Below are 17,011 nucleotides of genomic sequence, written 5' to 3'. Positions count from 1 at the left end.
GGTCAATATAGGATTTCATTTTTATTTTTTAGATACTGTATCCTTGGGTAATAAAGACATGAAATAAACTTAGGCTTATTTTTTTTTTCTAGAAATGATATGTTATACCCTAATGAGAATATACTTTTCTAATCCAAAGAATGCAACTTTCTTAAGTGGTTGACTCTCACAAATGCATTTTCTTCAAGCCAAATGGTTGATGTTTATTTCAATAGAATTTAAAATTCTTCAGTCTTTAAAAATCTAGAGCAATATTTAATATCTCAGGAGTAGACACAATGAGCAAAGAGAATACAACTTAGGGTCTGGGGATGTAGTTCACTGGTAGAGCCTTTGTCTTGCATGTGTGAGGCTCTGGATTCTATCCCAGCACCAATAGAGACAGACAGACAGACAGACACACACACACACACACACACACACACTCACACAGAGATAGATAGAGAGAGAGAGAGAGAGAAAGAGAGAGAGAGATAACTTTGTTTTCATAAGAGAGTGAACCATAGTAAAGTGATAGTTTGAGACTAATGACAAAACAAAACCTCACGAAGCATGTTCAGAATCATGTTTTCTCACACACATATTTTAAATATTGTCATTTTTTTTTTACAAATCCTTATTTCAGAAAGGAAAATCTCTACAGGATGATGGGGAATGAAGAAATTGAGTTAACTCATATATAATATTTCCTGTACTGAAAACAGTTCATGAATTTATTTCTAAGACAATAACATTCCATATCTATAAAGAACAAAATATAAACTTGCATAAATTTATGTACAAGAATGTTTGTCCCAACAATATAAAATAAAAACCATGAAAACTATAATGCAAATAGTATGAATTTTATTAAATAAAATAGTAAATTAAGAAAGTTGAATATTCTTCTGTAATCGAAAACATTTTTAAAGTATGTAATGTAACATAAACAGCTTCATAATACTAATATGTTTGAAGGTTAAAAGACATAAAATTATGCATATGTAGTGAGCACATTTTGTTAGCTAAACTATATATAGTGAGTTGGAATGAGACAAAAAATAATGAAGTAAAAATAGTGGGTAATGAACTTTTCAATAACTTCTTGTTTATTTGATTTGTAACAAAAAAGTGTCTTTTTAAGTAGCAATATGAGAAAAAGCAATCTTAAAGACTAGAAGAAGGTTATAGTAAACTTACAGTAACAAAAATATCTGTTTATTATTTTATATTAAATGATTATTCAGTTCATTGTTATGGATATGAAGTATAATAAAAATACCACATATTTATAAAATTTTAAAATATGAATGCTATCAGTCTTTCAACTGGCAAAGGTAGGAAATTTTATTGGGATGCCAATAAACTTTTCATTCTTTACAAATTTCTATGGTAATAAGTCTGTCCACCCATTTTTTAACTGTGTATCTTAAATTTGAAATGTTACGGAGAGATAAAGCAGTGGTGTTTTTCACAAGCAGATCTGTGATAGTCACAGAATTTCTGTTTTCTAGGGAGAACCAGGAGCAAGAGGTCTCCCAGGGGAACCTGGATATATGGGCCTACCGGGAATTCAAGGAAAAGCGGTATTCATTGTTTAATATTTATACATCTCTTTTATTCAGTCACATTCATTTAAGTTTTCCTCTCATAAAATTGGCATACAGGGCTGATTATGTTTGTAATGAGATGCCTCCTTCCATCTCTGGTCTCTGTGGAATGTGTTCAGTCCCATGCTTAGTAGCTCTGGCATCTCTCCCCTGTAAGGGCATTATCTCCTATATGAAGACCTGAGAAGAAGCACGCAAATCAGAAAATATAAATATACCATTAAAAATTTGAGATTTTTTTTTTTTGCAGTCAATTCAAATGACCCAGGAATTTGCTTTTATTCATCATCTGGCACTCTTGGGCTGGGGATATAGCTCAGTTGGTAGAGTGCTTGCCTTGCATACACAAAGCCATGGGTTCAATTCCCCAGCACTACAAAACAAACAAACAAATAAAAAAACAAACATGTGCCACTCTTACCAAAATATGAACACAATTCTTACCAAAATTGGGACAGAATTCTGAGAGGGTAAAAATTACAACTACAATATTTGACCATGAATTCCTGTTTATAACTCTGTTACATAGAGTTTCACTGAAAATTATGTTTAAAAAACAAATCTATCTCATTTTAAATGTTTTGATGAGGTGTACCAGTAACACTAAGTGTCCTCCCGCTCCTCTCCCTCTTTCTCTCATTTTGGTCAAGTAAAGGAATCCTGAATCCTGAATCTGTCTAAAAACCATTATTTTTTGGAAGGCATTCAGCAACAATGGAGTGCATGTGCCAAAGGAGTTCATGCTCATGCAAATTCAGTATTTCAGGTTAAAAGTAAATATGCTGTTATTCTGGAAAGACACAAACCCATACATATGTTTTCATCTCCCTGGTGATTTCAGTTTTCTACCATTTTATTTTGGTTTCCCTTTTGTATAATCTACTTTGCCTCTAGATTAGGGCACACACTTCTTGACCTTTTTATTCCAATGGGCGGAAGACATCCTTTGCTAAGACAGGGATGACCCCTCATTAAATGTTAGTGGATGTTAAGTAAATCTTTGGGGAATGAATGTTAGGACTTAAGAGAATTTTTCTTATTAAAAAATATGTCATTAAAAAGAAAATCTGTATTTTTTGTAAACTCTCAACTCTGATTAAATAGGATGATGAGGTAGAAACAAAATTTGGAAACAGTGTCCCTTCAACTTGGGTCAAGTGCTTACCTTTCCTGATAGCAGTTTCATATCTATGAAATGAGGGCATTGTACCAGTCGGTCTCTCATTTCCCTTCTAGTTGAGAAATTGTGAAACTTATTATTATGGAATATGAATTTTCCTTCAAAAGCCCATTTGAAGTATTTGTTTTCTAAAATATCATTTAAACAGCAGCGTGTTTTACTTTGTCATTGTTTCCTATAAACTTGTGGCTACTATTAGTTTAATGGAAGATTTTCAGTTTGATTTTATAAAACAATGTTTGTCAAAATAAGCCCTCTTCTGTTATTTTGTTTAACCTCAAACTATGAACAATATAGAGAAATGTTCTTCCTGGTAAAATAATGTAGGAGAACAAGAGTGTTCTTCCAAAATATAATTTTGGCATAGTATGGTTTTACTGTCTCCCAAAATAATTGGATCCGGAGTTAGCTTCTGTATATGAAAGCACTGTTGGAATTTGCTAAAGAAAAACATGCTCATTTTAAAAGATATAAAATGTGCTAGATTATAATGTCCATTAACTGCTTTTTTGCAGGGGGACAAAGGAAATCAAGGAGAAAAAGGCAGTCAGGTATGTTGCTTTATTTTTGTTTGTTTTTGGCATAGTAATAAAATGAGGACTCTGTCCTGTTAAATTCTTTTAAAGGTTTTACAATTTCTTCCTGTTTCACCATCGATTTCTGATTGTTCAATCCTATCTTTCTCCTTTTGCTACTGAGTTTCCCAGACAACATCTAATGTGGCTTCAAGATTCTTTACCATTTTGCTCTGGTAGAAAACTTAAGAACAAAATGATTCCACAAGATAAAGACAGATTTTATTACGTGCTTCTGACACCATTTGATTTAGATATTCATAGTGTGCATACTTTATGGCAAAAAATTTTGATGAGAAACCACTAGTACCAAGTTAGAAAATATGTTCAAGCGAATATGTGGAGGGAGAATTTATACTAGAAAATGATATTACACTTAAGAAAACCAGGCACTTTAGAAAGACATTCAGTTTTAGGTATCCTGGCAACAAAGGCAAAGAAGAGCCCTGCTTCTATTTTAGAAGACAAGGATAGTACCATCTTAATTAACGTAAGTGACTGTAGAGTGTTTTTTTTTTAATTTTATTTTTAATTTTCATTAACTAAAGAAAGACACAGGAATAGGAAGCCCTTAGCTGAGTCAATGATATACTTATCTGACATAAGTTTTATCTATTATTTCTTAAATTTTATAAATTTTGAAAATGATACTTAAAGTAAAAAAAAAACATTTTGAAACAGGTCACAAATATAAAAATCATGGAGACATAGGAAGAAATTTCAAATTGAAGTAATAATCATTACAGTCTGCTAAATTCATAGTCTCAGTAGTCTTTTCTCATAAATTTATTCTTCATAACATGTATGAAATCTTGTAGAGTGGCATGTCAAAATTCAGGGATTTTCCCAGTTTATTTTTTCAACTGAAAAATCTTCAAGTATTATTATAATTACCTTAAGTTAACCTTAAAATTTGTAGTGAGGTAAATTTTCAGTGTCTCTGGGTTCCAGACCTGCATGTTCCAGTGGCCTTCTTGGTATTACATTTGGATGCCCCAAATTCAACTTGTACAAAATTAAATTTGTTGTCTTTCCCCATCAACCACTTCCTGCTCCTTATACTTTCTCACAGTAGTTGGTACCACCACACAACCACCTCCTCACCCTCATAAAAACATTGTAGATTGACCCCAAACCTTCTTTCTCTCTTTTCACATTCAGTCATTCAATCAGCTATGAACTACCTCTTGAATGTGGTCCCTTTTTGCTGTCCCCACTATCCTAATTATTTCTTATTGGGGGGTCCTGGGTTACTGTGATGTTTTCCTAAATGCTCTCTTGAGCCCCGTGGACACTCTTCTTCCTGTACTTTCATCAACATGCAGTACCTACATCATGCACCTGCTTAGGAATCCTTTAACAGTGCCCCACACATTCAAGATTGTCTGTTCCATAAAGTGCCTCCTGGTTTGATGGAATCTTCTTTTGCAAAGGTTTTTTTTTTTTTTTTTTCCTTCTTGTGTCTCTAGCCCCTATTGTCTATTCTTGCTCAGCTGCTTTAACCAAAAGGAGCTGCTTGCTCTGCCCTTTGCCTGATTTCTCAATCTCACTCTTCATTCTTTTCCTTAAAAGGCTGCTTCTCACTTATCCTTCCAGGTTGTACTCAAGGGTGAGTCACGTTCCCTACCTTCTCAAATGTCCCTTCCTAAATTCCCAGCCCAGATATTTAACTATATATTGTATACTTATCAGGCACTATTTTTCTCATTCTTGATGTAAGTGCCTACCTTCTCACCACACATTCCTGACACCTTTGTTTCACTGTCCCTACATGCCAACAAATAGGTGCTCCTCAGTAAATATTGGGAATTCACTTATATAAGGAAATGAATGTTGATAGGCAAGAATGATTTAAAATTTTAGTCACTAGATCATTCATTGTTATATTATTAGTCATTAATCTTCTTAGAAACTACTAATTAGCCAGTAGTGGGGCTGCACACCTGTAATTCCAGCAGCTCTGGAGGCTGAGGCAGGAGCATTTCCAGTTCAAAGCCAGCCTCAGCAAAAGCAAGGTGCAAAGCAACTCAGTGAAAACCTGTCTCTAAATAAAATACAAAATAGTGCTGGGAATGTGGCTAAGTGATCAAGTGCCTCTTAGTTCAATCCCCAGTACTCCCCACCACAAAAAAAGGAAACTATTAATTATCTTGTCTAATGTAGGGTTGTAGTGCTTGAATCTGGCATAATGTCTTATTTTGATATCAAAAATATTTAATAGAGAAATGTGGTTTTAGCTTTTTAATTTTTCTTTTATTTGTCCTGCTTTAAAGATTTTTTTTCAAATGTTGTCTTACTAAAATATAATAGTACATTTTTAATTTTTTAAAGAAAAATTTAAAAGTAGTTAAAACTAAATATATGTTTGTCATTGAAGTTATTAAAATGTTAACATCCATTGGGTTTTAAAACTCTTCTCATGCTCTGTGGATGGTAGAGTTATTGCCTATTATGTGCAAGGCCCCAATACAAAACAAAAACTAAACAACCATTTTCTTGTACAATATCCTCATTATTTGAAATTATTTACATGTTCCCTTGAAATCAGTTGTTTGTTCCTGTCTCTATTCATTTAACCATTAGCTTTAGATTGACTGCTTCTCACTTCTTTTTTTCTCTGATTAACCAACTTTCCTATTAATTTATACATATTTATATCACTGCTTTTGTGATATTTCTTTGAGACTTCAGGATAACGTATAACATATTGCAGATGTGATCATATCATATGTATAAACTAATCATTAATGTTTATTAAATTTTAAAGGGACAGAAAGGAGAAACTGGAAGACAAGGGATTCCTGGGCAACAGGTATTTTTGTTTTTCTTTCATAAAAAATGAAATAACGAGTAACTGGGCCATGCTGAGAGAAGTTTAGTTTGAAGTAATAATGATTGAGGCAAGCATAGATGTAACACACTTTAAGCATAGAAGGATGGAACTGCTGGGTGGTAGTGGAATAATGATTTTGTTTTTATATTTTCATTTTCTAATCCTGATAACAGTAGTGGCTGTGAACTTTGGCTTATAGTGTCTCCCCCCACCAACTCTGGCTAAATTATTGACTAAAAGTAGAAAATTTTACCTGTTTCTTAGGGTAACCCTGTTACTGACCAGAGGCAGCTGGCCATATCTCCATATTTCCCATTTAATCTTTTCTTCTTTAACTGTTTATAGTGGGGGGCACACATGGTGAAGGAATGTTACTTGTTTCCCTGTAGTTTGCTCAGAGAGATAATTTACTACTCCAGAGACTTACTAAAATGCTCTCCCTAGGGACTGTGTTGTGAAACAAATATATAAGAAGTTGCTCTGCTTCTCCCCTGACTGAACCCTTCTCATTAGGTAATGCTCCAGTGAGATGCCATGTGGCACATAAGATCAGTCAGAGCCAAAAGCACGGAAGTGATTAATACTTATGTAGCATGTTTGCTGCTGTAGTGCTATAACTTCAGTGTCAGTTTAATTCTAGTTTGGACTGGACTGAAAGGGCAAGCTGGATATGTGAGTCTTCCCATGAGGGGACCTCTTGCTCTGAATGTGGGTAGAAGAAAGATTGAGCAATTATACCAGCTCTGTAGATAGGGTAATAAAACTATAGCAGTATCTCTCTGGGTCCCTCACTTGGAGGAATATGATAGCCCACCGAATAGTGTTTGAAGATATATATATATATATATATATATATATATATATATATATATATATATATATATATATGTATATATATACATACACACACACATACATACACACACACACACACACATGCACACACACGCTGGACACTATGGTGCACACCTGCAATCTGAGTGACTCTGGAGGGTAAGGCAAAAGGATCACCAATTTCAAGGCCAGCCTCAGCAACTTAGTGAGACCCTGTCTCAAAAAGGGATAGGGATGTAACTCAGTGGTAAAATGTTTCTGGGTTCAATTCTTAGTAAAACACACACACACACACACACACACACACACACACACACTCATCATACACAATTATATTAGTTTGTCTGTAATATAGAATGGAGGTAAGTGCTACATTTTAAGAATTTAGAAGCTAACAGTAGAATCAAAAGCCACTGAAAAGAAATTAATTGAGTGTGCCTATGTAAAATTAAAAGAAAGATCTCTTAATTTTTGTGCTCCTCAATTTGACTCAAACTCAACTGATGATGCACCCAGCTCTATCTTTGTTCCCCTCCCTGGCAAGACAGAGTGAGCCCTCAGAGTATCTAGAAATAGCTGTTCTCAAAGGATCTCTACCCCTTATTCATTCAAGCTCCACAGCCCAGGGACTCACACCAAAAGTTCTTATTAACAGTAACTCTGAATGGAAGGATATGTTCTTTGAAATTCAAGATCAAACAACTAGTTACTGGCTTATAGAAGGTTTTTCCTCCAAGGTCCCATTAACTTTATTTTTTGTTTTCCTACTTCTCAAGGAAAATAATGTGCTCTCTCCACTAAGACAGGATTCAAATTCTCCAGAAAGCTTCTGCCCTGGGTTTATTGGAAGCTTCATTTCCCACTGTCAGGAACTGAGCCTCCCTTGAGTACCAGGGGTCAGAGCTGCTATTGCTTTTCCATAGCCAAATAGCTGTCCCAACTTCTTCATATAAACAGTCTTAGTTACCTGTCATTTTATCAAGTGCTGCATGTGTGTGATTTTTAGGCCCCTGTTTTGTGAATGAAGTCCAAGTAAACAGTTTTTCTCACGAAATCATCTTAATGGATTCTCTGGTGACAGCTGTTTCCAGTTTCAGCTCTAATTTATTTCTCATCCCTACAATTTACTATTTGTCTGTCCTCTTACATTGACTCTGGTGTGTATGTAGGATTTTGTCTGTTAGGAATCACTTCTGCATCTTCAGAAACAAGCCTTTAATATTTAAAGAATGGCCTTACAGAAAGTGTTTTGTTTATTTATAGGTTGAGTGCCCCTCAGCTAAAACACTTGGGACCAAGTATAATTCAGATTTCAGATTTTTTTAAAATTTTGGAATCTTTGCATATTACATCAGGAGCTATCTGTGGGATGCGACCCAGGTCTAAACATGAAACTCATTTATGTTTCATATACACCTTACATAGTGTTTTTAAGTTTCCATTTGTGGCATCATATCAGTGTGCAAAAAATTTCAAATTTTGGAGTATTTCAGATGTTGAAATTCTCAGATTACTTAACCTATAATAGATTTTTATATGAAAACTAAATTTAATTTGGTGGTTTTATGCTCACATTTTAATACGCAAATCTTTACCATTTCTTTCCTAACAAACATTGACTTTATCTAACTTTTTATTCCCTTTGTTTAATTTAAATATCCATGCCTAAAGAACCTGAAAATAAATCAAAAGGTACATCCCAACTCAAACTTCATCATGTGAAATGTTATATATTAATATTAAATTGGTTAAAATAGATTTTAATTTTCACGAAGTCAAAATATGAAACTCTCCTTGTCTATGTGAAAGCTGTATTTCTTTTCCTGAACTGATGGTGGGTAATTTTGAAGCCTGTGTGTATAGTGAATTTTAAAAATAAAAAATTTGAATTCTTCTGATAATTTGTACCATCTAATATGTCATTGGAATGAATATGTGAAAGACATAAGTGGAAAAGAATTTAATAGAGCCATCCATATGTATCTGGTAATTAGAAGGATGAGTGAGTGGCCCCCCAGCCACTGCTCTGATAAATTATTAACAGAATAATAACTATTTCTGAAATTACTAGAAATTAAATTTATTAAGAGATATGCACATATTCAGTAATCACAGATTTTTTCCTATATATTTAAAAATTGCTTAGAAATATTTACTAAATCCTGTTCACCATTTAAACATAAAGGGTGGTGTTTCTTTGTTTTTAAGCCCAGCACCATAGTGTCCAGCCAGTAAAAATGCTATATTGTATATAATAATACCTCTCTAATCTCTTAATTACCAGTAATGAATGGTTTAGGCACTGGAGAAATAGGCATTTTCTCTCTAATAACTTTTTTAAAAAAATTGTTCTTTGTAGATATACATGACAGTAGAGTGATTTATGACATATATACCATGGAGTAACTCTTATCACTTTAATAGTATCTTTAATTCATCCCTTATCAATTGTACTCAACCAAAATTTAATTTTAAGAACATGAACTTGGGAAAATAGATTACCTGTCTGAATCACAGAATAAAAAGAACATACCTTATATTTAATCTCAGTTGAGTTTTAATTTTCTTTAAAATGATAATCATTTAAAATCCAGCACAATCCTATTCTAATCTTCATGATTTTCTCTATAGCATATTAAAATATTAATATCTGATGGTGAAAAATGTATACAAATCAAACATTTTTTATTATTCAGGTAACATATTTTCTAGTCACTAGCATTCTTTAACAAAGGCAATAATGATTTCTTATGTCCATTCATGACACTAATTCTATCGATCAATAGTTTCCAAACTGAAAATCAAAGTTTGATTAAATATGTGGTAAAGGTATTTGTCATAATACTAGTAGGTTTACACATTTATTAGTTTTTTTTCCTGTTTTCAAAGGGAGTTCAAGGCCATCATGGTGCAAAAGGAGAGGTATGTTTCTTCAAATATGATCTTTGCTCAGCCTTCATTGTTTGGGTTTTCAGTACTGTAAATATCTAGATTTTGGTGTTGTAAATAGAAAATATCTTCTATAGTCTTCAGTAGAAGCTCTTAGTTGGTGGTTTTTAAAATATAGACATTTATCCCTGACTTAACTGTGAGCCCCTAAGAGCAAAAGTCATGTATGAATATGCTTTAAATATCCCTGATACATACTGGATATTCACCTGGAACATAGTGGATATTCAATAAATGTTTATTAAAATAGTAAAAAAAAAAGAATGTGGACATTTATACTGACTTAGGTGTAAATTGTCATAGAGTTGAGAAAATCATCAATTATTATTCACAACTGGGATCTGCATTTTTCTATGAAAAGTAGTGTGCATCTCTATATTTATCTACTCACTAGAATGGAAGTGCCTTGGAATAGGACTATGTCATGTCATTGTTATAACTCTGTCGCTGTACAATATGCTCAGTAAATAGTGCATATTTTTGAGTTGCCTAGCTGGATGTGGATGTGTGGATAAATGACAGTTCAGATGGTATGAAATTTCTTTTCTGGTCAATGATGGTATTTTCTCCATAATTTGTATCTGTATATGTACATATAAATAAATAAATAAATATATATATATGTGTGTGTGTATATATATATATATATATACATATATATGTATATGTATATATATATATATATATATATATGTCATATCCTTTATGACTTTTATGATGCAGTTGTGCCTTCTGAAATATTTAAAAGGAATTTCTAAAGATTTACTTTGGCTTTAGAGAGGTGAAAAGGGAGAACCTGGAATCAGAGGTGCCATTGGACCGAAAGGAGAATCTGGGGTGGATGGCCTGATGGGGCCTGTGGGTCCTAAGGGGCAGCGTGGGGAAGCGGGTCCTCAGGGACCTCCAGGATTGGATGGAAAGCCTGTAAGTATTCTGCTTCTTTCAGTGTTTGTGTATTTTTGTTGCTTTTTGTGCTACATGTACAAATTTTATAACCCATGATATTTTGATGCAGGGAAGAGAATTTTCAGAACAGTTTATTCGTCAAGTTTGCACTGATGTGTTAAGAGGTAAGTCTCAAACATAGTTTTTAATAACTTCTTTCAAAGTGCAAAAATAATCCATATTCTTAGTAGAAATTGTGGAAGACATAACCAAAATAAAGAAGAAAATAGACATTTATAAGACTTGCTCTGGGCTTTTGGTATGGATATATTTATAAAGATGAAATATTAAATGTATTTGTTGTTTTTTAGTGAAGGAATTTATTATTATTTCATCATTAATTATTAACACACATCATGACAAATCAATGCCTAAATATTTTGAATATCTATAATTTGCCAATTTTTGAGCAGGAGGAGCACTCTTTCTTTCTGCCCTATTTTAAGCAGTTGCTATGATAAAATTATTGAATAGAATAATGACTATTTCTGTAAATTACTAGAATTTAAATTTTTTGAGATATGCTCATAGTGAGTAATCTCACATTTAAAAAATTGCTTAGGAATGTTATTAACTCCTATTCACCATTTAAACATAAAGGGTGGTGTTTCTTTGTTTTTAAGCTCAGCTACCAGTCTTACTTCAGAGTGGCAGAATTCAAAATTGTGATCACTGCCAATCTCAGCGTGGTTCCCCAGGTGTTCCTGGGCCACCTGGTCCCATAGGCCCTGAAGGTCCCCGAGGATTTCCTGGATTGCCAGGAAGAGATGGCGTTCCTGGACTAATAGGTGCCCCTGGACGTCCTGGTGCCAGAGGACTAAAAGGTACTTAATTTGTTTGAGTAAGAAAATGAACAATAAGGGGGCATTTTAAAATTTAAACCCTGTTATTTACCTAGTAGGTAAAAGTTCATTTTTATTTTCATAATGGAAAAATATTTTGTAAACCCTTAAGCCTTTAAATAATTTGTCAACTGTGTTAAAGAGCAATTGTTCTATTTATTGAATATTCTGTCAGAGAGGTTAAAATTGTGAACATGTGAAGGTACAGATGTTGACAATACATTTAGAAATTTTAATTGAGTTTAATAAAGTCTTTAAAAGAAAATCATAGCCCAGTGTGGTGGCACACACTTGTAATCCCAGTGGCTCAAGAGGTTGAGGTAGGAGGATCGTAAGTTCAAAGCCAGCCTCAGCAAAAGTGACGTGCTAAGCAACTCAGTGAGACCCTGTCTCTAAAGAAAATACAAAATGGGGCTGGGGTGTGGCTCAATGGTCAGGTGTCCCTGAGTTCAATCCCTGGTACCAAAGGAAAAAAAAAAAAAAGACTCACAGACACTATTTCCTTTATTTTGACTTTGGTGCTTTCTGTACTGTTACCTTATTCAGAATTCTTTTTTATATTACAGGAAAAATTATGTTTTGCCTCATAATTTACTTCTTTGCCTTTGAAATTTTATGTGAAATGTTGTTTGATACTTCTAACCTATTTATTTAATATTACATGAACAATTTGAACATTTCATGAAAGTAATAAAAAGCAAGTGTAATAAACAAATGATGACAAACCATTGTGTTTTCTCAATATTTAATTCCCATTATATCTTTCATCTACACTGCTGATTAGTTTTGAAAATTTACTTCACAAATTCTGTTTTCCATTAGTAATAAAAAATAGATGATAGACTATATTTGAATAGATAATTTTCTTTCAATGTGTATGTTATCAGCTTTGAGAGAAACATTCTAGAAGGCAGTGATTTTACAGAAAAATCATCTTACTCACATGTTTGACTCTCTGCAGGCCTACCAGGGAGAAATGGGGCAAAGGGGAGCCAAGGGTTTGGGTATCCTGGAGAGCAAGGTCCTCCTGGTCCCCCAGGTAAGAACTGGGGTGTGCTCCTAAGTGTTGCTGTACTGTGTTTTTTGTTTGTTTGTTTGTTTGTTTTGTGTTTTGTTTTTGCTTGGTTGGTTGCTTTTTTGAGGTGGGGTCTCCCTAAGCTGCCCAGGCTGGCCGTGAAATCCAGAGCTCAAGTAATCTTCCTACCTCAGCCTTCCGATTAGCTGGGGCTACATGTATGCACCACCACATCCAGCTTGTTGCATGTTTTGTTTTAAGAAAAATCATCATAAAACTATGTCAAATAATTTGAAGCCAAGACTTTCTTTAATCATTTATAGTTGAAACATTGAGGTTTTGTCATGCATACTATTGGAATTTTGTCATGCATATCTTTTATCCATGCATCATTTAGGATTATCTGTTGTTTGGACTCCTTGGAAGGTCTAGAGCTGGCTGGGCAAAATAACGGGGGGGGGGGGGGGGGTGACGAACAACTTGTGTAGATTGATGCAGCAGGAGTAGGAGCCGTTTATTGTAGGACAACAGAGGTATTTATACATTCCACACAGCTTATCTTAATTAACATAAACTAGATACAACAGTCAACCAATAAGGAATCTCCACACTTAATGGCTCACTAGCATTACTTCACAAACCACTCCCTATGGCAAAATGCCAGGCGCCATCCAGACTTGTTTACAGACCTTAACATAGAGTGGTTTCATTCACCTCTTCCTAGCTGATGTGTAAGGCTATTTAGTCTTTATGACTCTTGGGGAAGCAAAATAATGCTAAAAGCTGAGTCTCAAGTAACCTCTGTTATCTGTGCTATTTAGCTTTACTGTGCCTCAGTTACCTTTTTCATAAAATGCATTACGACATTATTGGAAAACTACATGAATTAATGTACGCGGTGCTTTTAGAACAGTGCATAGCAATCAGACTTGTGCTTTCCATAAGTGTTTACTATTACTCTTATTTTAGATAATTCATGAAACTTTTGAGTCGAACAAATGATTTAATACTATTTATCTAAAGCACTTAGGACTTTACCTACAATCAGGGTTAAGCGCTAAGTAAATTTTTATCAATAGTAATAGCAGGAAGTAGAGTAGTAGGAAGTGCTCCCAATTACTCTGCTCTGTCCCTTAATCTGAATATTTTGTTTTTATTTTGAGTCATCGTTTTAGAAAACCAGTATCCTAAGTTAACTCTCCTTGGATATATTAAACAAACTAGCCAAGCTATAGTTGATAAATTACTGTTGTAATACCTGTACATATTGAAGACTAGTATACTATGATAATGACAATGTATTTACATATGAAATCTTATATGATTTAAATAGGCACTTTTACTGCAAATAAGACACAAAATGACTTCATTAAGCTTTGGCTTACTTATATATCACCTGCTAATTTAATATCATATTGATAAAAGACTGAAAGGAAGAAATATGTTCGAATAATCCACAAATCAGAAGGGTAAAATTTTCACTCAGTGTCTTAATTTGTAATATGATTAGGCTTAGCCAATTTTTACAAAAGTTGATATTTACTTTTTAAAGGTTCTTTTGAAAGTGAGAAGCTTGTAGAGAATTAGTGCAAATATGTAAAATGTTCAAAGAATTGTTTTTCAGTTTAAATTTCTTGCAGAATCAGCGACTTCCCCATCAAAGCCCAAGTGCCCTATTCACTTGTTGCTCATGTCCTATCTCAGGTCCTGAGGGTCCTCCTGGAATAAGCAAAGAAGGTCCTCAAGGAGACCCAGGAATCCCTGGCAAGGATGGAGATCATGGGAAGCCTGGAATCCAAGGGCAGCCAGGCCCCCCGGGGATCTGTGATCCATCGCTGTGTTTTAGTGTGATTGTTGGAAGAGATCCCTTTAGAAAAGGACCGAACTATTAGTCTGATGCCTCATTCAGCAACCTAGGCATGGTGCTTTTCTTTTGTGGTCTTTTACATCTCAGGAAGATAACCAGCAGTAATCCCTTGAAGAGTAACTAAAGTACCTCGGTGTTTTTATTTTATTTTTTCCTTAAGGAAAATTATATAAAAGGTCACATACTGATTTAAAAGGCTCCGCAATAATTTGGAGCCTTGAGATTAGTAGCATTAATTAAGTCTCAAGGGTTTCTTGTGAAGTCCATTTGTTTTAATCAAAGTTGAATATAAAAATCCACCATTGCCTGTTAACCAGTCCATTTGTCACTGTGAAATACTTCACATTCAGTCTCCATGCAGGGGACTTTTGAGTTTGTGCTTGTGTGTATTTCATGTTGCATATCATAGCTCATGTGTCATATTAGCCAAAATGTATCTGGTCATTGGAAACAAGATCAGGGCTCATATTCATCTAGGATAGATAGTGCAATTGGCCCTCTGTATCCATGAATTTAACTAACAGTGAGTTGAAAATTTTGTTTTTTTAACTGTGTCAGTACTGAACATGTATAGACTTTTTCCTTGTCATTATTCCCTAAACAATACAATATAATAACTATTTACATAGCATTTATCTTGTGTTAGGTATTATAAGTAATCTAGAGATGATTATTTAAAGTACATGGGAGGATGTGCATGGCTATGTCCAAATACTATGCCATTTTATAAAAGGGACTTAAGTATCTGTGGATTTGGTGTCCGTGGGGCGTTGGTAGAAGTCCTGGAACCAACCCCCTAAGGATACTGTGGTAGGATTGTGTTGTCACATGAGTCATTTACTTTGGTGTCTGTGCTTATTTTGTTTAGGGTCAGTGGACTTCTTGTTGTTCAGTGTTTTTAATATCACCTCTGAATACATTTAATGTGTTTCTTATTTCACTTTCAAACTCCAAAATCAGATCCATGATAATGCTAAGAAAGTGTACTGCCTACATTTGAATGGTCCCAATTAACTAACATTAAAAATATTTTAAAAGTAATGTTTCAGTGTATAATATATTCAAAGGAAACATCACTTCAGAAGAACTAAGAAGACTTCATACTTACTGATTAATTGAAATGTTTGTTGTATGCCTTCATTTTTCATTTCACTTATATGTGTATGTTCATGTATGTTATTTTCATTTTAGCAAAGCTAAAGGGAATAAATGCTGTAGTTGAAAGATTATTCCATAAAAAGATTATTCCATAAATCTTAGTATGTTTTCATATCTTTAGTACACTTCAAACTATTACAAACAGTCTTTGTGTACTGTACTTAATGCTTTTGTAAGGAACAGAATTGAGATATTTTGTCTTTGTCATGCTCAAAATTTTGTTACATTCTTGTTATCGGAGTACAATAAAGTTTTGTATGAGCCTGAGTATGGTCTTTTTTAAAATATAAATAAATAAATAAATAAATTTACATATATATTTAAATATATAATATAAATAAATAAATATACATATTAAATATATATATATATATATATATATATTTAACTGATTGTTGAGTTTATCCATATTCAGGATGACTTGTATATCATTTCACTTACTAAATTGTTTACCCTATCCTCAAATAATTGGCTCATCTGAAAGAAGAACCTACAAATTGATTTGGTAAGATACTTGCCCCAAAAGGTGGAGTACAGCCTCCTTGCCCAGTCATGGCCTTTGATCAGTGTTTAGCTACATCTATGTGCAGATTACACTACTTTGATGAGGACTTTGGAGGAGATTAAAGTCCATGCATTTCAGTAAACACATGAATATGAGGCTATTTGTATGTTATCTCTCCAGCAAAGCCCAAATATCTGCTTAGGCCTAACAATCCTACTACCCTGTTCTAATTATGGCCTTTGCTTCTAAGACCTTGTAGAGAAACAAGATAGTTGGTATCATGCTGTCATTCAAACAGCATTTACCCCTGACCATTAAGTGTTAGGCACTGTACCTGGCATAGATGGCAATAGAGATAGAATGTGGCCTGAGGGAACGCATGTCTAATGAAACACAGGTAAGTAATTAGGTGATTCAAATGCATTAATTCTAAAAAAGAAGTGCTATAGAAAAGTATAAGATGATATTATGGACTCAATTGCACTCTCCCTTCATATGTTGAAGTCCTGTTGAAATCCTAACTTTCAATGTAACTATTTAGAGACAATTAAGATTAAGTGAGATCTTAAGCCTGTGATCCTATAAAAAGAGCTTGCCTTCCTCCCTCACCTGTTCTCTCCCCTCTTCATGGAAGTACAAAGTCCAAAAGCCTCTCTCTAATCTGGGAGAGAGCCCCCACTAGAAACCAAACATGCTGCCAACCTGATTTTGAAATTTCA

General features: G+C 33.9%; 1 protein-coding gene across 4 annotated transcripts in view; it reads left to right on the top strand.

Annotated features, from left to right (window-relative positions):
* Positions 1-16,054, top strand: part of Col21a1 (collagen type XXI alpha 1 chain) — a 180,899-nt gene extending 164,845 nt beyond the window's left edge. For all 4 annotated transcript variants that reach the window (XM_058575208.1, XM_058575205.1, XM_058575207.1 and 1 more), the window contains 9 exons: positions 1,494-1,565; positions 3,285-3,320; positions 6,112-6,156; positions 9,901-9,933; positions 10,738-10,884; positions 10,976-11,030; positions 11,529-11,729; positions 12,709-12,786; positions 14,467-16,054. In XM_058575208.1, coding sequence (XP_058431191.1) covers positions 1,494-1,565; positions 3,285-3,320; positions 6,112-6,156; positions 9,901-9,933; positions 10,738-10,884; positions 10,976-11,030; positions 11,529-11,729; positions 12,709-12,786; positions 14,467-14,654 — 855 coding nt within the window. In that variant the 3' untranslated portion in view covers positions 14,655-16,054. The remainder of the gene's footprint in view (positions 1-1,493; positions 1,566-3,284; positions 3,321-6,111; positions 6,157-9,900; positions 9,934-10,737; positions 10,885-10,975; positions 11,031-11,528; positions 11,730-12,708; positions 12,787-14,466) is intronic.
* Positions 16,055-17,011: the final 957 nt, after the last annotated feature.

The sequence above is a fragment of the Marmota monax genome, unplaced genomic scaffold (genome assembly GCF_021218885.2).
Source record: "Marmota monax isolate L192 unplaced genomic scaffold, Marmota_monax_Labrador192_F-V1.1 WCK01_AAM20220418_F8-fsc00116, whole genome shotgun sequence".
Taxonomy (NCBI): Eukaryota; Metazoa; Chordata; class Mammalia; order Rodentia; family Sciuridae; genus Marmota; species Marmota monax.
This window is presented reverse-complemented; position numbering and strand designations above follow the sequence as displayed.